Source organism: Zootoca vivipara, chromosome 3 (assembly GCF_965207765.1).
Source record: "Zootoca vivipara chromosome 3, rZooViv2.hap1.1, whole genome shotgun sequence".
In the NCBI taxonomy this organism is placed as follows: domain Eukaryota; kingdom Metazoa; phylum Chordata; class Lepidosauria; order Squamata; family Lacertidae; genus Zootoca; species Zootoca vivipara.
Genome location: NC_142586.1, coordinates 90,546,605 through 90,568,557, shown reverse-complemented (window position 1 = coordinate 90,568,557; position 21,953 = coordinate 90,546,605). Strand labels below are relative to the sequence as shown.

At 43.0% G+C, this 21,953-nt stretch overlaps 1 protein-coding gene across 3 annotated transcripts in view; it reads right to left on the bottom strand.

Moving 5' to 3' along the window:
- Positions 1–383: 383 nt before the first annotated feature.
- Positions 384–21,953, bottom strand: part of DUSP10 (dual specificity phosphatase 10) — a 42,974-nt gene continuing 21,404 nt past the window's right edge. For all 3 annotated transcript variants that reach the window (XM_060272984.2, XM_035111387.3, XM_035111388.3), the window contains exons 3-4: positions 6,404–6,784; positions 384–2,149 (exon numbers count right to left, since the gene is read on the bottom strand). In XM_060272984.2, the coding sequence (XP_060128967.1) occupies positions 1,884–2,149; positions 6,404–6,784 (647 nt within the window). In that variant the 3' untranslated portion in view covers positions 384–1,883. The remainder of the gene's footprint in view (positions 2,150–6,403; positions 6,785–21,953) is intronic.

Sequence of the window (21,953 nt, the reverse complement as noted above, 5' to 3'; positions counted from 1 at the left end):
GACGTCTGTACTACAGAGTACAGTGGTGCATCGCTAGACAAATTTAATTAGTTCCACGGGTCTTTTCTTATACAGAAAAAATTGTACTCAAGGCCTGCTTAAGACTGCATGGGAGCCACGAAAGCAGCATTCACCAGTGTGCCCTGTAGCTGCCATCTAGTTAAAATGCTCGTATGAGCATCTGGACACACATGTGCAGTCTGGCCCAGGTGGATATGCTTGGGGTATGCCAATGCTACATGCAGATCAACTTGTTGCCCAGGCCCCTTTCAGACAAGATTAACTTGGTCTGAATAAACCACGGTTTATCAGACTGAAAACAAGAGTCGTATTACCATGCATCCTCTTCCCTTTCTGTTGTGCATCTAGGACTTTTTAAAACAAACAAAAAAAAAACCTGCCATTTCCTATTAAGTCTGAGAAACTGTCCTTTAAGAAACCCCAGAAGGTAGGGTTGGGGAATTTGTGGTCCTCCAGATGTTGCCAGCTCCACTGCCCATCACTCTTGACCATTGGGCCAAGCTGGCGAGAGTTGGACTCTGAACAACATTGGGAGGATCACAGGTTCCCTGTCCCTGAGAGAAAGGGAGAAGGAAGTGTGTGGGCACCATGCTCATTCTTTGTCCAACAAACCATAGTTTCACTGGACCAAGGCCAAAGTTACATGCATCTAGATGAGATAGGAGCCACATGGAACATCTGCATGGCAAGTACTCCCCCCCCCTTGTGCCACAATCTGCCCTCCCACCACTGCGCAATGCCCTGCTGCTTATTGCAAGTGGAAAGCTAACTACATAGGAGCGTTCACGAAAGAAATAAGGGAAAGGAGACACACGCACACACTCACAATTTCTAAAACAGTTTTCATTTTTATAATCAAACTTTGTACATGAACAGAAAAACACACCAGTATTTTGTGCGAAAAAATATTTTAAATAAACTTTGCTTGTTCTTGATCTTTGTACATTCTGATATACATATGTAACAAGGTGTATGGCACTATAACCAGAATCGGAAAAGGGAAAAAAATAATTGCTTTTTGTTGTTTTATACCTTCTTCTAATTCAAGCCAGCCACCTTTATGCTATTTAAAAATATTATTAATATTATTAATGGGCAGCCAGCTGTAACTGGTTTGAACACTCAAAATAAAGTACTCTTTCCATCACTCAAAACTATTATTGCACAAGAAGCCAGTAAAGGCATATGGCGTAAAATGGTCAAGTCCCTTGGTGTTAGCCTACCCCCAACCCCCAAATAGAAAAATAGTACCAGAAGATGAAACACAGCAAATAAAAAGATTTTCTCTAGTCAAGAGGGTGAGAAGGGATTTGCAGATAGTTTTAAGCTGCTCTGATCTTCTTTGCACCAGCAAGCATTTTGCTTAGGGTTTCTTTAGCAAAGCCTTTGCAAACTCAAGGCCGCCCGTGGGTTTTAGTTGTCTTTTCGCTTTTTTATTTTGGCTGGTTGTATTTTATTTTGAAAAAAAAAACATAGCTGTCTTCGGTCTATGAACCTGCACAGACTACTTAGTCATAATCTCTACAAGTCGCTGAATAACCAAAAAGGGAAGAAAAAATTATAGAGTGTCCAGTTTCTCTCTTACACGCAAGGAGACTTTAAAAACTGGTTTCTTCAAAGCATCCCCCCTCATCATCCTCTTTTCAAGAAGGGACTTGCAAAGCTATCTTGCCCAACATTTGTGAAGTCCTTGTATTTTTAAAACCTTTTCTTCAAAAAGGTTCCTGTCCAAAGTTTTGTCTTATAATAAACCCTCCTCAATAAAGCTAAAAAGAAAAAAAAACGGGGTAAATCCAAGCCTTCCAAGTCCATGTCAAGTGAAGAATACAAAAATCTCTCTTTAGTCACATGCTTCTTTGCCATCACACGACAGTCTCTACCCCAATCAGCTTTGGCGTGAGAATTCGCGGCGTGACTCCATTGTTTAGATCTTCCTCGAACTCCAATAACTGCCCCATAAAATTAAGATTAGGAGAAATGATTGGTCGCTTGCCTTTGACAAACTTATAGGCATCAGTCATGGTCATCCGTGTGTGCTTCATAAGGTAAGCGATGACAATGGTGGCAGAGCGGGACACACCGGCCTGGCAGTGGATGAGGAGGCCTTTTCCACACTGGTGAGCTTCCTCTGGAAAAAAGCACAGAAATAAAATGTCAACATTCACTTCCGTGAGTGAAAGCCAGAGGTCAAGAGACCCAAGGTCCTAATGCAGGGGTCAGCAAACTTTTTCAGCAGGGGGCCGATCTGCTGAAAGTGCAAGGTACCATTGTATTCAAGTTGGGTACACATTCACATTGATATTCTTTTGAAACACAGGCAACAGCAAGAAGGAAAAATAAAGTGCTGCCTTAAAGGCAGGGAAAATCAATATTAGATAAATTCTGGGTGGCAGATGTGGTTTGTCCTACATGCCACAGGTGACCCTCCCCACACAACCTTTTCTCCCACTAGCCCTTCTGATCTGGTAGGGGGGAAATATTCATCTTTTTTTTACACCCCAGCAAGTCATGTGTGCCTTTTATCCAAGGCTCGCCAAAGCCAGCTGAATTATGGAAACCACATAGAGTCCAGAATTTTTGTTTCGAAATTGTTAAGCATCTCCCCTGCAGCAAACCTCCAGTTCCTAATGTTCTCCACATTTTTATATATCTTTAGCTGCATCCCTAAAAAAGGTGATGTGAAAGTGACCTTCAAAGTGACCTAAGCCAGGTGGATTGGTGGCCTGATCCAGCACAACTTGTCTTACGGAACCAGACTGTGCTTCATGTTGATTCTTGGAAGGACACACACTGATTTTCCACAGGTCTTCTTCCTTTAATTCAGCCTTCATAAACCCCTGCTTTGGGAGCAGGGAGAAAATCTATTTAAGACACCCAGATCTTTGCAGATCCAATTTAAACTGTCCCTAGGGCAAAGCTAAGCTCTGACTAGTTACTTAACAGAATATTTATCCTACTAAAAAGTCAAGACAAAGAAATATATGTTCATCAAACGTGCAGGCATAGCTCTAGGCTATAGTTACCAAAGTGAAAAGGGGTGGCGTGTGAGAATTTAATTTAGGTAGATGATGATAGATAGATGATAGATAGATAGATGATAGATAGACAGAATTGTCCAGCATATAGCCTTAAGACAGAGCTGTTCCATCTGGCCTTTGGGTTTAGATTTGGGTCATTTAAAAATGAGGCTGCATTTTAAAGCAATTTTTAAATCTAAATTGTATTTTAATCTGCATTTTAATCAATTGTTTTTCTTTCTTTTATGTTTTATTGTACTTTTATTGATGTCAGCCGCCTTGAGCCCGGCTCTCACTGGGGAGGGAGGGTGGGGTATAAATAAATTATATTATTATTATTATTATTATTATTATTATTATTATTATTATTATTTAAGAGAAGTTTGTAAAAGTATTGGTTAATAAAGGACCAGTCAAGGGTAGACATTTTTTGCCCTCCATTTCATTGTCCTCCCACATTTATGACACAGTAGTAAAAGATAGATGCAAAAAGGGACTAAGATTTCCAAAAAGACAACACTGGCTCTGCTTTTCTTTATTATGAACATCCGTCCTAAACACATGAAGGTATTAACGGTGTGTTTAAACAGGAAGAAAATACTGCGCCTCAAAACATTGAGCAAGCTTTTGAGTTCTCCAGACCTCTTCATCGTTGTATTGTATGTCTATACAAAGTCCATACAGGGTGGGGGGTGGGAGAGAAAAAACACAACGAAAGAACTTTAAAAGCTTGCTCACTATTTTTGTGACGTTTTGGTTGGTCCAAATAAAAGGTATTGCTCAACTTTGGATTTCAGAACTCTGGCACTGAGTAAACATTTATGTCACATGGTGAGATCAGTGCCATCAAGAGAGAAAGGCTTGCAATCTCCTTTGGTTGTGGTTAAAAGCAGTTAAATTTTCAAACCGGAGAAATTCTGTAGTCGTATCTCTTTCTGTAGTATAATTTAGAATTAGTAATATCAGGCGGTGCCTTTCTAGGAAGAAAGCCATGAAATGATTTCCCCCTGATAGCAAGGACAGGAAAACCGACGAAGAGCCACAGAAGATCAGCCCAAAGGCATCCTCCTCCCTACAGTGACTAATAAGATGCCTCTGGGAAGCCCCCAAGCATGACATGCATGACGGAAACTGGCTTCTCTCACTGCTGCTCTTAACAAAAGGTATTTAGAGGCCTAATGCCTCTGAAACCAAAGGTAGCATACAGTTAGGGATGGGGAAAGAAGTTGTTCAGCCTGCTTTTCACAGCAGACTGATGTGATCCAGCGCTCCCAAAAGTGCAGGCAGATCAGAATGTCCCCTGTTGATTATGTACCTTTCTAGAAGTTGCAATGTAGCTTGTGTGTCGATTATGTGCACAAAAATATAACTTTTGTGTGAAAGATACAAGCAAATTGCATATATTACAGACCGGAGAAGCATTAAAAAGTGTGCATTTTGCATACAAAATGCATAAAATTTAAATGCAGATTATATCTATCATCAATCTATCTATCTATTATCGATCAATCAATCAATCAATCGATCATCTCCATCACAGAGCAAAATGAGTCTGTGTCTGAGCACCAGCAAGATTGAAATGAGAAAGAGTTAGGCCAGGGGTCCCCAAACTTACCCGGCTTCAGGCCGGTGCCTGCCGTGCCGATCGCACGGCGGGCTGGAGGGCGGGGGAGCGCACGCCCATACGCATGCACACACGCTATTTCTGGCGCACTTCTGGGTCAGAGGAGCAGTTGAAATAGCTTGTGCGCATACGCATTGGGCCTCCTCCAACCCGGAAGTGTGCTGGAAATGACACTTGCGCATGTGCGCAAGCTATTTCCGGCGCACATCTGACCCGGAAGTGGGCAGCCGCGCCGCGCCACTAAGAGCAGGCAGTGGCAATGGGCAGCGGGGGGGCGGCCCGGGGCGGATAAAAGAGGCCTTCAGGCCGTATCCAGCCTGCAGGCTGTAGTCTAGGGACCTCTGAGTTAGGCTGTTCAATCCATCTCCTATGTATAGCTGCCATGACTAGCAGTTATTGATAGCCTTATCTTCCACGAATTGGTATATTCCTTATTTTAGAAATATTCAAATTGGTGGCCATCGCCACATCTTCTAGCAGCAAAATCCCCTATTTCTACCACCCCTTTTAACCAATATTCTTACTCTGAAAGGTAAAGCCAAATGGGAGTTTCAGCGTATGCCCTAGAACACACACCCCCCCTGCTGTCACCTTCTGTGCACTGGGGTGTTCAGACAAACTCCTCGCTGCCTATATGTCATATGTGGAGGTGGAAGCAGGATCACACCCATTGGCCCCACCTATAATGTCCACATGCTCCTGGCTTCCTCCCACTAACACGCACACATTTAATGCAATGCATCAATGAGTTGCCAACAGATTAATGCACTGCAGGTGTGACTATGGGCATGATCTTCCGGCCACCAGTACCCAATGGCTTGGCTTTTAAGTCAGCCTTCGTTTCTCATTCCATCCTCCCCCTTGCAGCCACATTTCCTACCCCCAAAGCCTCAATGTATAACTGAGGCTGCAGAGGGTTGCTGGGGACACTCGTTTCTATGCAATTTAATTCCAGGAAAAAGATCCATTTGCAGCCACCTTAGCCAAGAAAATGATGGAAGTGAAGTGATGGAATTTGGGACATTATACTGGCATACTGTTCTTTCCTGAAGAGAAGCACACATGTGTGGAAAGGGCATAGGAGGAGCAACATTGCCCAATGACATTTGTTCTTGTGTCACACCATGGCCACTGTTGGGAATGATGTTTAGTGTGACATGCTGGTATATCCATCAAAACACTGCTACTCCATAACAGGTACTGCAGTGTGCAAGGTGCAGAAGTACTAGCATTATAATCAGGAAAACAAAGACAATATTTCCCATGCCCGAAGGCAGCCAAAGTGTGAATGTGAGAAACAGGTGTTTTGCAAACATCTGAATGATGCGCACTGTCAGCAGCTGCCCATCTAGCATGCCCCCTCCAGAAAACACAGGTGTGCTCCGGAAATCTTGCAAGTTTAAACACACATGCACATCGCAGAATCAGAGTTGGAAGGGACCCCCGAGGGTCATCTAGTCCAACCCCCTGCAATGGAGGAATCCACAACCCTGAACTATCCCAGCTGCATAAAAGAGGCCGGAAAAACGATAATAAAACCCTGGAAGCAACCAGATTTCTTTGGCAGCACTACCATAGGAAAGTTTTGCAAGTGCTGAAATGCTCAGACAACAACACAACATGATAAAGCTGCTTCCCACCCCCTTGGGCAAAGATAATCAGTTCCACGCCTGTCAGCCTGGAACTAAACGCATTTGCGCCGCAAAAGCAGCCATTGCGGCCGTTTTGCTAGGATAGTTACCAATGAATTCAAAAGCCTCTTCAAAGTACTGCCTGAGATTCTGCTTGTTGCTGTCTGTGGCCGGCAGCCGCTTGTAGTTGAGCAAGCCTTTCTCGTAATGGTAAAGAGGGAGGTGAGTGGTGACGTTGATGACGTAGCCGATGTTCAGCCGCTGCATCTTCTCCAAGTCCTGAGCGTCGTGCTCATTGCCAAGAAACAAGAAGGGCAAGATGGGCGTGAGCTCGGCGTTCTCAATGTCTGGGGTGGTCGGGATGGACTGAGGTAGCGTGCAGGTTACCGCGGCAGCAGCACCGCCCCCTCCTCCACTTTCGGGGCACTCTTGGAGTTGGAGGGAGTTGTCACAGAGGTTTTCGTGGTTCTGTTTAAAACTGCTGAGTCCACCTGCAGCACAGAGAGATTTTAAAAAGGAGAGGGTCAGGAACCTGAGATATTAATTTGTTACTATCATCATCTTTATTAATATTTATATCCCACCCGTCTACCCAAAGGAGCCCAGGCTGACAAGCACACAAATGATAAATTGTTGCAAATCCAAAATAAAACTATTTATTTATTTATCCATCCATTCATTCATTCATACCCCACGCATCTGGCTGGCTTTCCCCAGCGACTCTGAGCTGTTCCAAATAGAATATTAAAACCACGATAAAACATCAAACATAAAAACTTCCCTAAGCAGGGCTGCCTTCAGATGTCTTCTAAAAGTCAGATAGTTGTTTATTTTCTTGACATCTGAAGGGAGGACGTTCCACAGGGTGGGTGTCACCACCGAGAAGGCCCTCTGCCTGGTTCCCTGTAACCTCACTTCTCAGAGTGAGGGAACCGCCAGAAGGCCCTTGGTGCTGGACCTTAGTGTCTGGGCTGAACGTTGGGAGGAGAGACACTCCTTTGGGTATACAGGGCCAAAGCCATTTAGGGATTTAAAGGGCCAGCACCAACACTTTGAATTGTGCTTGGAAATGTACTGGGAACCAATGTAGGACTTTTAGGACCGGTGTTATATGGTCCCAGCAGCCACTCCCAGTCATATAGATGCAGTCATATAGATGCAGACTGGGAAATATCTCTACTTGAAAGGCTTGTTGGAAGACAATGGCCTTCAGTAGATGGTCTTCAGTGACGGCACCTATGTGATATTTAACAGAGCAGAAATTCAACAGGGTAGGGGAGGCGCCTCAACACTAAAGTTCTGATTACAGGTAGGTAGCCGTGTTGGTCTGAGTCGAAGCAAAATAAAAAAATTCCTTCAGTAGCACCTTAAAGACCAACTAAGTTTATATTTTGGTATGAGCTTTCGTGTGCATGCACACTTCTTCTGAAGGAATTTTTTTATTTTACTAAAGTTCTGAGTTATACACTGTGTAGAGCCTGGATAGCTCCGTTGGTTAAAGCATGGTGCTGATGATACCAAGGTTACCAAGTTCGATCCCCGTATGGGACTGTTGCATATTCCTGCATTGCAGGGGGCTGGAGTATAGATGATCCTCAGGGTCTCTTCTATGATTTACCCATTCAATTTGGAGGTTTGCTCAAACTCTAGGGTCTCCTAAAGGTATCTGCAGGAGGCCCTCAACTCCCGAGTGCACCGATTGATTGGGTATATAAGGGGTGAGATGAACTTTCTGGTATCCTAGTCCCAAACTGTAGGGTGTTATACACTGGTAGCTAATTGGTGCACAGAAAAAGTGGACTACTCCCACTAGTGTGAAAAGTCATTTCCCTCACTTTCAGTTTTTTCCCCAGACTAAAAACAAAGCAAAACATGGTTGGGTTACACATGTATTTTATAATTTTTTCACTTCCCAGATAGCACTTTTTTCAGATGCGGGAAATGAATAAACACCTCTCTCTCTCTCTCTCAAATCTGGGAGATGATCCATTTAGATTCCACAATAACATTTTTGTTTTGCCTATGAAAGGGTAACACTCCTCATGTAGTTCCATAATTGATGATTCTGCTTCATAAAAGAAGATTTCTCAAAGAGAGGACACTTGAAGGGTGAGGGGGTTTCAACAAATGCACCCAAGACTGATACACTTTTTAAAAGAATATTGTCCTAACATACTTTGGGATTTTCCAATTTGTTGTCTAACGCTGTTCCACAAAATCTGAAGAGAAAAACAGAAGCTTAAGAACTTTCTACACCTCATTCTGAGATGACATCAGCTCAGGCTCCCCACCTGCCTGGTTTCCATGGCAATTACACAAAGACATACAATGACATCAGCTCGGCATGACATCAGCTCTTTGAGTGCAAACAATGCAAGAAGAACTACTTTGTTTCAGGCTTTTTGGTACAACTGTGTTCTTGGGAACCAGTGATGTAATGCTAACAGGTGGTTGGAGCAGCATTTGCCTAACAGGGAGGAGGAAAAATACAGCTATATCCCTTGTGTACACATGGGTGATTATAGGTTAAGCTTTCACTAATGGCATGTGAAATAAGGCACTAATGCAAGAGAAATGTAGCTTTATGCAAACTGACAAAGATAAGAGAAAATAGCAAGAACCAGAGACACCTTGTCTAAAAAGTGATGTAACTCTTGGAAAGAAGGTTGAAAAATAATAATAATTGCTTTTGGTAAAAGGCAAAGGTTCAAACTATGGCAGCTCAGAGACCTTTTTAGTAACAATTCTTTATACTCTTATTTTGTCTATAAGCCTGTGTGCCAGAATAAAAACCTTTAGACACTCCAGCTAAGATCCCCCCCAAAGATAAGACCCTTATCTTTTATCACTTTAATAGAGATGCTTTTACACCATGTGAAATAATGAAACACCAATCGGCTATTTTAAGAGAGGAACGCAAGGTAATAAGAGCACAGGTAAAGAGGTGATGGACAGGTTAGAGATCTGATTGACCTTTTGGCATTTTCGTTTGCTCGCTTATGAATCAGAAATGCTCATTCAACTGACAAATCTGACAATCAGAATTTAGAAGTTAGTTTTCATAAAGGCATTTCAGAAAGTTTGGCGTAAGTGAGCTTATTTTGCTTTGGACTTGGATGAAGTCCTTTATGGTCCCTTTCCCCCAATTCAGAACAAAGGTAGCTGGATAACAATTTTTACCTACGTCTTCCCTTATTACACAAGAAAGGTTAGTAGCATCAATACCTTGTTTCTCTGAAAATAAGATATACCCATAAAATAAGCCGTAGCAGGATTTCTAAGCATTTGTGCAATATAAGCCATACCCCGAAAATAAGACATAGTGATTGGTGCAGTTCTGGGGGGCGCCAAGGAAGAGGCTAATAAAAAAAATAAGACATCCCCTGAAAATAAGCCGCTGTGGTTTTTTTGATGAAAAATATAAGACGGTGTCTTATTTTCGGAGAAACATGGTAGATCGCAACTCTGGCTTTAACCACAGCTGCAAACATTTTTTCTTCTAACTCTCAGTGCTTATTTAACCATACCCAATTGTTCTTTTTGGGGGAAGTAGGGTTGTCACTCCCCTCCACACACAGTAGAAGCCAGTGCAGGCTGGTCCATTAATGCTAAAGGGGCACCGGCCCAGTAGCTTCACTATACCCTCCGTCTGCCTCAACCTACCTGCCTTCTTACTTACAAGCAGCTTGACAGCTTCCTCTTCTTTAGTTTCAGTGTTGAAGCAAACTTTGTAAGAGCTCATCAGGGAAGAGGATGGGGGAGAAGATTAGAATTAGTTGGCTCTGCCTGTCATTGGCTCCGACTCCATCTACCCTTGGTTTCTGCCCTACTAGTCCCAATGGGCACCAGCCAATAGGGACAGAAGCTCCATCTCTTTAACAGCTGCAGGATGGCATATTTCAATCTGCATAGACTTTCTTATCTCTATACTGTACCTGATTCATTTTCCTTGCTATGCAGCTCCTAAAAAACACAGAGCCTCTGTCCAAAGAGAGGGAGAAACCTTAAACACAACTTCAGTACTTCCTAGAAATATAAGAGCATTTCTGACTTACAAAAATGTATTATTGGGGGAAATTTCTTGCAGAAAATTCTATGTTATTTTTCCTAACATTTGCATTTTTGCGCAACCCCCCCCCAAAAAAAAAATATACACAGAGGGACTGCGAGGAACAACATGGGAGGGGTGTTTCTAGGACTAAGGTCAAACTGAAGCTCCCTTGTTCTTATTGCTTTAGGATGTTGCATGTTGTTTAAAGAATCTTGTTATATTTACAGTATTGAAATGTGGTTTTGGGGTATGTTGTCATATTTATGTTTTGCTACGTTGTTTTGAAATTGTTTCTGTAGCGTTTGAAATGGATCCCTGCTTCTTTCTTGTAAGCCGCTTTGAGCACAATTTTTTTTTTGGTAAAAAATCAGCATACAAATAAAATGAATGAATAAAAGACAACTATGTTTCACATTGTTTTGAGAAGTGCAAATTAGGTAGGTTCACCTTGAAATGCAAAGTGAAATCAAATTTCTCCTCTCTCTACTCATGAGATTGCTTAAAATGGCAGGCAAGCAAAGGAAAGTAGTCACCTTAAAAGGATACCAGTTCAAGAGGTAGCCAGCCAGTGGTCAACCCTAAGCCTATACAAAAACATCCTTTCCTAGTTCCAAAAAGAGTAGGGCCAGAAAAGTCACCAGCAACCATAATATGGGAGAGGGCAGGCAATTATGAACAATAGAAAGTGATGAAGGGCAGCATATAAACATTTTAAATCAACAGTGCAGATTCCAAATTTCTATTTCAGGGAACAGTAAATAGCAACAACATAAGCAGAAGTGAATAAAACAGAAACACAGAAGTACTACACACATGTATATTCCTGCGTATAAGACTACTTTTTAACCCAGGAAAATCTTCTCCAAAGTCGGAGGTCGTCTTATACACCGGGTCATATTTCTTATACAGCGAGTATATCCCAACTGGAAAAGTTGGGGGTCGTCTTATACGTCCAGTCGTCTTATACACTGGAAAATACAGGTATTTTTAAAAACCTGGATAAATAAGAATGTCTCAGCTACTGTCTAACAGGCCTCCTTTCCCCCTAGAGAGCAGGCCAGTATTTAAAACCCCCTGGGGAAACCATACTGGTTGTTCAACAACCACCCCATTGTGACTTCCTACAGCGCAGAAGTGCGCCTCCTGTGGCCTAACCCTCTGTAGAGTCCTCCCTTGTGTTAGAATCCTCCCTCATGAGTTAGAGACTGTCGTGACTTTAAACACTTCTGCTTTCCTGGACTCTTTCCCTTTTTTATTTTCGTTTCGTTTCGTTTTGTACACCACTCTGTTTGATTTGAGATACACAGTTGCATTTTATGTTCCTCTTGCTTTTAAGAAAATTTCACTGGCGTGTATTGTTTTTATGCAAGCCACCTTTTGCATAAATAAAAGTGAAAATCAAGAAAATAAATAGAAATAGACATTTTTATTCTATTATTAAGGAGTATAACAATTGTATGCCTAAGGCAAAATGCTTGTGAACCAGGCATGTCTCTACTGTATAAAGGAGGGCATCCCACCTCGCTATGGAGACGTCCCTGGTTCACAAGCATTTTGTTACTTTAGATTTTCTGAATCCAGCGAGGGCTTCTTAAGGAGTGGTCTGACCACTGGATTCCATCAAGCAGGCAGTGAACATCCCCTCTCACAGGGAGGCATTAACCACCTCCCTGGTCCCAGTCAGCTGTTCCCTCCCTGCTAGTTTTATCAGCCGCTAGTGGCAAGAGTCCACAGCACAAGGGGTCATATCCTGACTGATCCAAGCACCTTGTCCACATCCGCAAGCCTTATTAACTGAAACTCATCCAACACAACAGGACTAGAGAGTGCTCTGGACACCCCTTGAAATTAATCTGCTGTAGTAGCAGAGTCAGGATCCTGGGGGATGCAAGCGATTTTCAAAATGCTTTGCAAACAAGCAAAAGATAAAATCTACTTGGGAAGGACTAAAGTTTATTTTTTTTAATTGTTTTTATTAAATATTTTATTGGGTTACAAAAGTACATACATTGTCTGTTTTCTAATGATAAAGTCATTTTTTTAAGACCATTCCTATTCAGTATGAGACTTTGATACTGTACAGTACAGTCATACCTCAGAAGTCGAATGCCCTGCAGCTCGGACAATTTGGCTCCCGAACGCCGCAAACCCAGAAGTGATTGTTCCGGTTTGTGAACGTTCTTTGGAACCCGAACGTCCGATGCGGCTTCCGATTGGCTGCAGGAGCTTCCTGCAGCTAATCGGAAGCTGCGCCTTCGTTTCCAAACATTTTGGAAGTTGAATGGACTTATGGAACCGATTCTGTTCGATTTCCGAGGTATGACTGTATAAGATTGGGGGAAGAGAAGTGGAGAGGGGAGAAGAAGGGGGTTGTAAACTTCCATTCTTTTACATACTGTGTGTGAGAGGTTTGACAACAGTAAACAGGTTCACACAGGGGAAATAGGAAAACTGGCTAAAGTGTAAGTGTAAGTGTGTGTGTGTGTGTGTGTGTGTGTGTGTGTGTGTGTGTGTGTATTAATAATAAGCAGATACATAAAGGCTTACATTCAGCATACATTTATTTATAAATGGAAAGATTAATGTTTTTGGAATCTGACTGTATCAGCAATATGTATTGAAGTCGTCTCCAAAACATGCACCTGGAAACTATTGGGTTGCATCTGACTAAGTCCTACACAGAGTTGTCCCATTGAAAAATCAGTTCTTTCAGTTGGTCTGCTCCAAGTATGTCTTAGACACAATCCATTGGTTGTAGTTGGGTTCTGAGTATGTTGTTATTTCTAAACATATCTGTGTCGTCATGTTGTTAGCCAGAGAGTAAACCAAAATTATATCCTGCTTGGACATTATTGCAAGCAAGCTCACAGAGACCACCCAGTTATCTGAAGCTATCTTTTGGATGTATCTATGCAAAATCAGAAAAAGAAGTTACAAGAACCTTTCCTCTAGCAATGCCCCACAGCCCACCCATCAACAATGATCATGGAATACATGCTCCAAAGTTCACTAACATCTAGCAATGGCATTAAATGTAAATTCCGAGCCTGAAAAACAAATATTTGATATTCCTAAAAGTGTTGCCATCCTTGCCTATGACAGTTGATGAACTTTATATTTAAAAAATGTATTTTCAGCATAGCCCATTCCTGAAGGCCTTGGGGCCTGTACTGTGTAATGTTTTATGGCTCCATTGATTTATTTTAATTCACCCAAAAGCAAGTTAACCAACCACCAGAAAGCCCTTCTTCTCCCAAGGACTTTCTGCAACACACTCTGGTTTATACCAGTTCAGCTATGTCTTCATTAGAATGTACCACTGAGGATAAAAGATGCTCACCAAAGCTAGTAAATGATCACAATGATCTGTAACAAGTTGTGTTGGGGGGGGTGGCATAAAGAAGGCTCAGGTTTTTTTGGGTGCAACTGAGAATTCTCTCATGCTGCCTCCAACCTTTCTCCGTGTCCTATGTAAAGCAGATACAGTGGTACCTCGGTTTAGAAACACAACTGGTTCTGGAAGTCTGTACTTAACCTGAAGTGTACTTAACCTGAAGCGAACTTTCCCATTGAAAGTAATGGAAAGTAGCTTAATCCGTTCCAGATGGGTCTGCAGAGTACTTAAACTGAAAATACTCAAACTGAGGCGTACTTAAACCGAGGTATGACTGAATTGCAAAACTCTTACCGGTAGTCGTATTGGGCATTCTTTGTGTTTAGGTTGTAAACAGCACTGTGAACTTTGGATGAAGAGCGGTATAAAAATTTAACAAATGATGATAATAATAATCTCACAAATGCCAGACCTGCCTCTGAACCTGGTCGGGATTATCGCAAAACAGTACCATTTTAAAGCAAGAAAGAAAAAAGTGCTATGCGGAATTATGCTGTCCAGGTAACTTGCAAACTTACACTTATTTTACTTACGCGATGGCAGCTTTGAGTGGGTGCGAGGGGAATAAATAAATAAATGGAGAGCAGGGAAAGCCCACTCTCCATTTATTTACACACACACACACACACACACACACACACATACCTGCACAAAACTGCAGTTGCAGGCTTATCCAGCTTTGGGAAGGAGGTATGAGGGCTCTGGCAGACTCCTAGTGCTTACTGGGCTTTGGGAAGGCAGTGGGAGGGCTCTGGAAACCTGTTACACCCCTGTGCCAGCTTTCAAAAGCCAGGCAAGCAGCCCTCCACCTTGCAGGGGGGGGCAGGATTCAGGGGTTCCTGGCTTCACGTGATTTGACTTATTCATACAATGGGCAGGAACATAACCCCCCCGTGTAAGATGCGAGTCACCTGCATTCTATGTTCAGGAGGATTTTTTATTTTATTTTATTTTTAAGTCTATGCTGTTTTGTTCATACTCTCTACCTAAGGCAGCAGGCCATTTTGGAAGTTCTGAAGTTTCCCTAGCATCATCCCTTAAAAAAAAAAAAGCTGCAGAAAACACGGAAACGTGATCCTGACATTGGATGGCGTTCATCCTCCCCAATCTCCGGAAATTCAGACCGGAGAGATCTTCTTGTGGCTCAAACAAAAAAGAGCTATCAATTTATATAACTCATATTAGTAGCCTCATAACGTCAGATCTATTCCCTCCAGCAGTGAAGCTGCTGAACCTGACAGTTCATTCACAAACCCTTTGCTTAGTTCACTCTCAGAAGAGCCTCTGTCTGGACAGTCGGTGTGGTAGAGTGGGTGGTGTTGGACTTAACACAGGCAGGAACTGGGTTTATATGCCCATTCAGCTGGTAAGCTCACAGGCAGACTGACCTAGAGTATTAGGGTGGCCACTTGCATATTGTCAAAAAGACACAGGTTTGCACAAAAATTGCACATGCCAATTGATATTGTAAGTATAGATGCAAATTTAGAAATAGCAGCTGTATTCTGCTGGCAGCACACGGAATGTTCTAGTTAGGAATCCCAAAGCATGTCCACTCTCCACTAAGCAACAATAACAGCAACAACACCACAACCCTATAGCTCCCTGGAGTTTTGTGGGGGGAGGAGAATGAATGGCTATTAAACCAGTTTAACTCTTCAGTACAGATATGCCCACATGCATCAGTTTCAAAACTATTAGGACAACTTTACTTTGCATTTGGTTGTGGTGTGGATCCTGTCCTAGTGCATCTTTTCCTCCCAGGTTTATTTTTAGAGTCACAAGTTAAGACTTCAAGAGAGAAGTTCAGCTGCTGAGCAATATTAGATGATTGACAGGAGATGGTACAGATTGCATTAGTTCAGACAGTCTGGGGATTTAAAAGCCTCCGAATGGCAAAGAGCTCTGCGCACCAGACGGTTATTTCCAAAACTGGTATCAAATAAGTAACATTGGGGCAGTAAATTTCAAAATGCAGGCATATAAATACACACACACTGTTTTGAGTGCACACTTGTGAGGTCCTGCAAGTACAGCCTGTTTAAGAACTGTGACCTCATTTATTTATACTGCTGCAGAAAGCCTTGCCAGAGCAACAGCTGATGACAGCCTTATGTATTTTTCCACTAAGCCAACAATTAAATGGCTTCTGTGGTTTTAATGAGCAGAGGACATTATGTCAAAACTGATTCAAAGCATGAGATGGTTGAAGGATAAGGCAATGTCATTTAAAGTACAGAAAAACAAAACACACGCAGCAGGAATATACTTTGAGCTTGGACCTTTCCGGGATACTGATCTCTGTAAGAGTATGAAAAATTGCTTAAGCCAATGTGGAAACACCCCCGAGTCCTTGCTTAATGGGCTAAAATTTGAAGTGTCATCACCGAACAAAAATGTTAAGGTGGGAAGATATGAGAAATAAAGGTTCTGCAATCCACACACATGTGCTGACTCTGCTCAGGCAATCAGTCCTATTGCATTCAGTGGAGTTCATTCCTAAGTAGGGAATGGGGAACCTTTGATCCTCCAGATGTTGCTAGACTACAACTCCCATCATTCCTGGCCATTAGCCACACTGGCTGGGGAATGTGGGAGTTGCGAGTCCAGCAACATACAGGTTCTTTGACTTTTAGTGTATAGGACTGCAGCCTTACTTGTTCATTCGAAAGTGCATTTCCAGGCATAGGCGCCAGGTATACAAAATTGCACTCACCAGAGGTGGTGAGAGAAGAGCAAAATATAGATGTCATTAACTAACTGGCAGGATGATGGGGAGGAGGGAAAGGATCCCGGCGAGGTGTGTAGCCAGGGCTGGGACACGCTGAGGCAAGGAAGGGTTGGGGAAGGAAGCACTCACAGGGTGACTGAGGGTGGCAAGGGGATGGAGGTCAATGCACAGGAACCAGAGCAGGAGGACTCACCACCAGAGCCAGAGGGAACCCTGTCTTCATTAATACAGCAGGCTTTAAGGCCTATGGAGCACCAGGAGGGATTGGCTAAGAGGCTGAGGCAGGTAAGGGCCTACAGCCCAGCTTCCTAGCTGGCTACGTAGGACTCGCTAGCTCTGGGAGAAGATGAGTAATTCCTCTGCTAGAGTGGGTTTGGAACAGGTGAGGGTCACCTGCCACGTGATGCAACAATAAGCATGCAAAGTATGAAAGGGGAGCAGAGCTGAGGTGCTGTGTCTGCTCAACCTCCCCTGTTGGTGGACCTTGGGCTTGGGGGCTCCTGGACCTCTACATGACTGTGCTTCAGGTTTGACTCTGGACTGCATCCTGACTGCTGGACTTGGCTTACTTGGACTGACCCTGGACTGCGTTTCCTGACTTTTGGTCTTTGGGCTTTGCTTGCTTGGATTGATGCTGGGACTCTGAACTTTGGACTTGACATACTGACTTGCTACCAGGTAGGCCAGAGGTTTAGGACAGCAGAAGTCAGTGGTGCTGTCAGGGCAGGCCTTGGGGACTGAAGCCTAAGGCCCTGTCCTGCAGAATGAGCCCTTTAAAAAAAGAAAGAACCATGATAATTGTTGGATTACAGTTGCTGAAGGTCTACCTGTTGGTTCTTGGATAGAAGCCAAGCAGACTATTATGCTTACCTTCAACATAACCTTTACAGGTGATGCACAATGCAGGGCTATCAACCTTCAGGGCACACGTTTCATTAGTCAGGTTGCCCCATGCGTCAATTATAATTATGCACAAGGCAAGATGAAAGGCTCCAGCAGAACTCCAAAAGGAAGACACACTCCCTTCTTGCTCAAGGCAAACTCAATTCAAGTGAGTCTTCATTACAGCCTCCACCATACTCTTAAAGTAATTTCACCCACAAGCGCTAACCCATCAGTATCACCCAGGGATGTCAAGGAGAGGTTTGCTCTAAGGAAAATTCAGCCCTTGGGTTTTAACTAAGGCGAAACCTAAAACGTTAATCTCTGTTACTGTCCTATTGTCTCTGGCAATATCACAAAATGGAAAAAGTACTACATATATCTTTAGGGTTACAACTAATCCGGATTCGTCATTGTTCTTCTAATCAAGCCATCAGGCATTCTGGTCAAGGAGGTCAGGTCAGGGAGGTCAAACTATTCCATAAAGGGAGGCAATCCAGGTTTAGAATTTATGTTTGACTCAGTGTTATTTTTTAACTTCCATTCTAGTTGTACAGTTTGCACTGAATATCGGAACAAGGAATGGTTAGGTATTGACCTAACTATTGACCTGAAGGCTGAAGCAATGACAAAGGGTTGATTCTCAGCTTCTTGGCTGCACTTGTGGGAGGGGGAGAGAAATGGATCACCAATTATTATGTCCAGCATCACCCTACCTAGAAGAAACCTTTAGCCTTCCTATGATTCTTACAGCCAACAGGTCCAGAAATTTATATTCCAGCTCACAGAACCCATTTTGCTGCATTTTCCCCCCAGAATTCAAAGTTAAATTACCTTTTACTCTCCAAGAGAAAAAGGGGGAAGCTTGTTATCTTAGTTAACATCCTTCCACATACACACACTCTGAAAAACATGCACACATTGGTTCAGAAAGCAAAAGACATCTAGGCAGGGATCAAAGGAGCGGAGAACTCTAGATGTAATTATTTTCCCCGATACAGCCATTACTAATTTTGAGAAGTAGTAGAAGTGCAACATTGATAATAATGGAGGACATTTATGCACCTATATCTGCATTGTATAATTATTCTAATCAAAGATTTGTGGGAGAATTTTATGGCCAAATCCTACGTATATTTGCTTGGAAGTGGTCCCACTGATATCAATGAGACTGGAAAACACTAGAAAGGTGTGCAAGTTGGCAGCCTTAAAAGCAGCAACCCTTGCTTAATGATCAAAGAAAAGGAGCACCTTCGCACACTTCAGCCTGTGTGCCATCATCTCATACAAGTAGGGTGGGCAACAAGGGGTGTGGTCAGGGACCACATGTCAGTGGGCATGGCATGGCCATGGGTGGAGCATGGGCTGCAGATAGGTAGGCTAAGGCCACTGATACTCATTATTCTGTATGCACCACAGGTAGACTCCACTCAGCCTGCAAAAACAATGATTGAGTAAACTGGGAGAGTGAGATTTGCCTGCAACACTCAGTGGGTGAGGATTCAGAAGTATGGGTGGGCTTGTAAGTCCAGCAACATCTGGGGACCCAAGGTTGAAAAATGCTGCTCTAAAGAAATGCTATGAGGACTCTAAACAAACTGTACTATAGAACTTACTCTATAGGAGGGATTGCGGTTTCATCGTCGGTTGCTTTAGATAAAGGAAGCTAACACTGAAAAGCTGGGGTGTGCAACCAGCAAAGAAAATCAAATGGCAAGCCTTTGCAATGAGAGGAAGTGGGTAACCTGATATGTTTCCACCCTTTTGAAAAGGCCTACAGGAATTGCATAACATGACAGCTCGAAGCCTATGGTGGAAGAATGCTCGAGATCTAAATAGGAGAAGAGACGTGTTTCAAGACAGCATAAGTAGAAGGTAGACTGATCACCACCACCAGTAATGTTACGGTCACTATCCAGGCATTGCTTTGGATTTTCACAGCTATGTTCTACTAGGGTTGCCATACATCCAGAATTTCCCAGACATTGCCGGGATTCAGCCATTGGAAACAGTGTCTGGGCAGGAATTGCTTAAATTTCTGGGGAAATCCAGATGCATGGCAACCAATGTCAGAAGTGTAGATTTTGGTGGATTTCCTTAAAAATAGCCCCAAAACTTAAACAAAAAGCTCAACGTTTGTGTCCGGATTTTCACTCTTTGAAATATGGAAACCCTAGTTCCACACATGCTCCAAAAACTTAATGAAAACAGAAGCTGAAAAGCACAGGGTTCTGCCAAATAATTGTTCTCTGAAGCCTTCAAAATGCACAGGGTCTCCACAGTGGCAGAGGCATGACATGGAACAGATATCTAGATTCTTTCCAGAGCAAAACATATGCATTTATACAAAAGCACACACTTCTACAGCCCATGCAACCAACAGACGAACATGGCAAAAAAACTTGTGAGCATTTCTTAACTCTACCACAGGGGTGGGAAACTTGGGGCCCTCCAGATCATTTCTGGACTCCAACTCGCATCAGCCTCAGTCAGTTGCCAGGGATGATATGAACTGCACTCGAGCTATATCTGGAGGGTCACAGATTGCCCACCCCATATACTGTGCAATAGGGGGAGAAAGAGGTGGCAGCTAACTGACAACCAGAAGAGCTCCTTGGAAGACACATTTCTCATGAGAGCTTCAACGGAGGAAAAAGGAAATTCCATTAGGACAGTTCTTCCTCTTACCCAAGTGTCAGAAGAGTAAGCTCATAGGCACTCAAGTCCAATACTCAGGCTGTGTGTCACCCTGTCATTTGCCACTAGCCGTGATATCTATGCTCTGCCTCCACTTTCGGAGGCAGTTTGCCTCCAAAGACCAATTGCTCCTCCAAATCACAGGAGGAGAGTGTGAGCTGTGCTGCTTATGTTCTGCTTGTGAGTTTCCCATAGGCATCTCTGGTTGCCCCTGTGAGAACAGGGTGCGGGACTAGATGGGCTTTTGGCCTGATCCAGCAGGATTCTTCTCTTCTCAACGATATAGCCAGTATTTATTAACAACTACACACATTCCAATTCCAGACACTGACACCCACCCAACATCTCCACCACTAATACTTGAAATGCAGCATTCCTCGCTAAGATTCCATTCTAGAAAGTTAGGGTTAACACCAAATGGATTTGTTTAGACATGGATTTTATTTATAGCAAACAGGAGTGAAATACCAGGATCATGCACAACCTTATATATGATAGTCTCTTTCTATGTATAGCTGTATTTGGGTACGCATATCTAAAAAAAAAGATTCAAGAACCACTGTGTATTATATGAACTTTCACTTCAGATGCAGGTAGTGAATAGGTATGAAATTCCCCTGCGGCACGTTTCAGGTGCAGGAAGGAGACCAGAGGTGCAAGAGGGGAGCTCAAATTGGGACTGGATACCAAGCTCTTACCCTACAAAGCCCTCATCAGAGTGTCATTATAGTTTTGTTCACATGTTTACTCTTGAACACAAGTACAAGCAATCTCTGCACAAGTGTTTCTATGAGAGTGTCCACGTGCTGATGGGCGGGGGGTGGGGGTGGTAATATATATATATATATATATATATATATATATATATATATATATATATTATTAAGCATGTGAACACCACTTATGTGATAAATGTAGCATTGTTTAGGGGGCTTCAAAGGGGATATGGAAACTACCAGACCTTAGCAGCTGGCTTCATCCACCTCACCTCCACTGCCCAACGTAACACCTCCCAAAAATTGACAATATGCCCTGTCTTTTGCTTTTGAAATCAGACTGTGAAACAGGGGGCATTTTGACTACGGCCCAGCCTGTATCAAATGTGTGGAGCAAGCACATGGATAATTAAATGTTCCTCCCTCCAGAAGCTGAGCACAATTCATGCCAATATCTACTCTGTCCACCCTTCTGGTGGCTTTATTCCATGAAGCAGTCTATAAGCTTGGTTCATAATAACACACATTTTTCACTCAGAGGGGAGGAGGCAAGTGTGTATATTTTATACATTCAATTTTTATTTATTATTACGTAATAACAGAGGAGATTCCAGCTAAACATCAGGAAGAACTTGCTGACAGCAAGAGCTGCTCGAAAGTGGAATTCTCCCTCGGGAGGTTGCGGACTCTCCTTCCTTGGAGATTTTAAAGCAAAGGTTGGGTGGCCAACCCAGCGGGTTGGACTAGATGACCGTTGGTGTGCCTTCCAACTCTATGATTCTATGGCATTTATATCCCACCTTTTCTTCAAGGAGCTCCAAGTGGCATACATAGTCCCACCCCATTATTACTACCCTCCAGTCCACCACCCTGTTCTCACAGTGGCCAACCAGATGCTTGTGAGAAATTGCCAAGCAGGACCCAAGCACAAGAGGCCTTTCCCATCCTGTGGCTTCCAGCAACTGGTATTCAGAAGCATTACTGCTGCATATGCTTTACTCACTCAAAATATTTTGCACAGGTCACACAATCAGCCTCGGAAAAAAGAACTTCTAGAATTTTCTACATGACACGCTCCTCAGAATTATCAGTTGTGACACATGAAAGGCCACTTCACACAGGCTCAGAATCTAGATGATTAACAACTGAACCTGTGAACCAGATGTGAGAAGAGGGGACATTTGCCTGA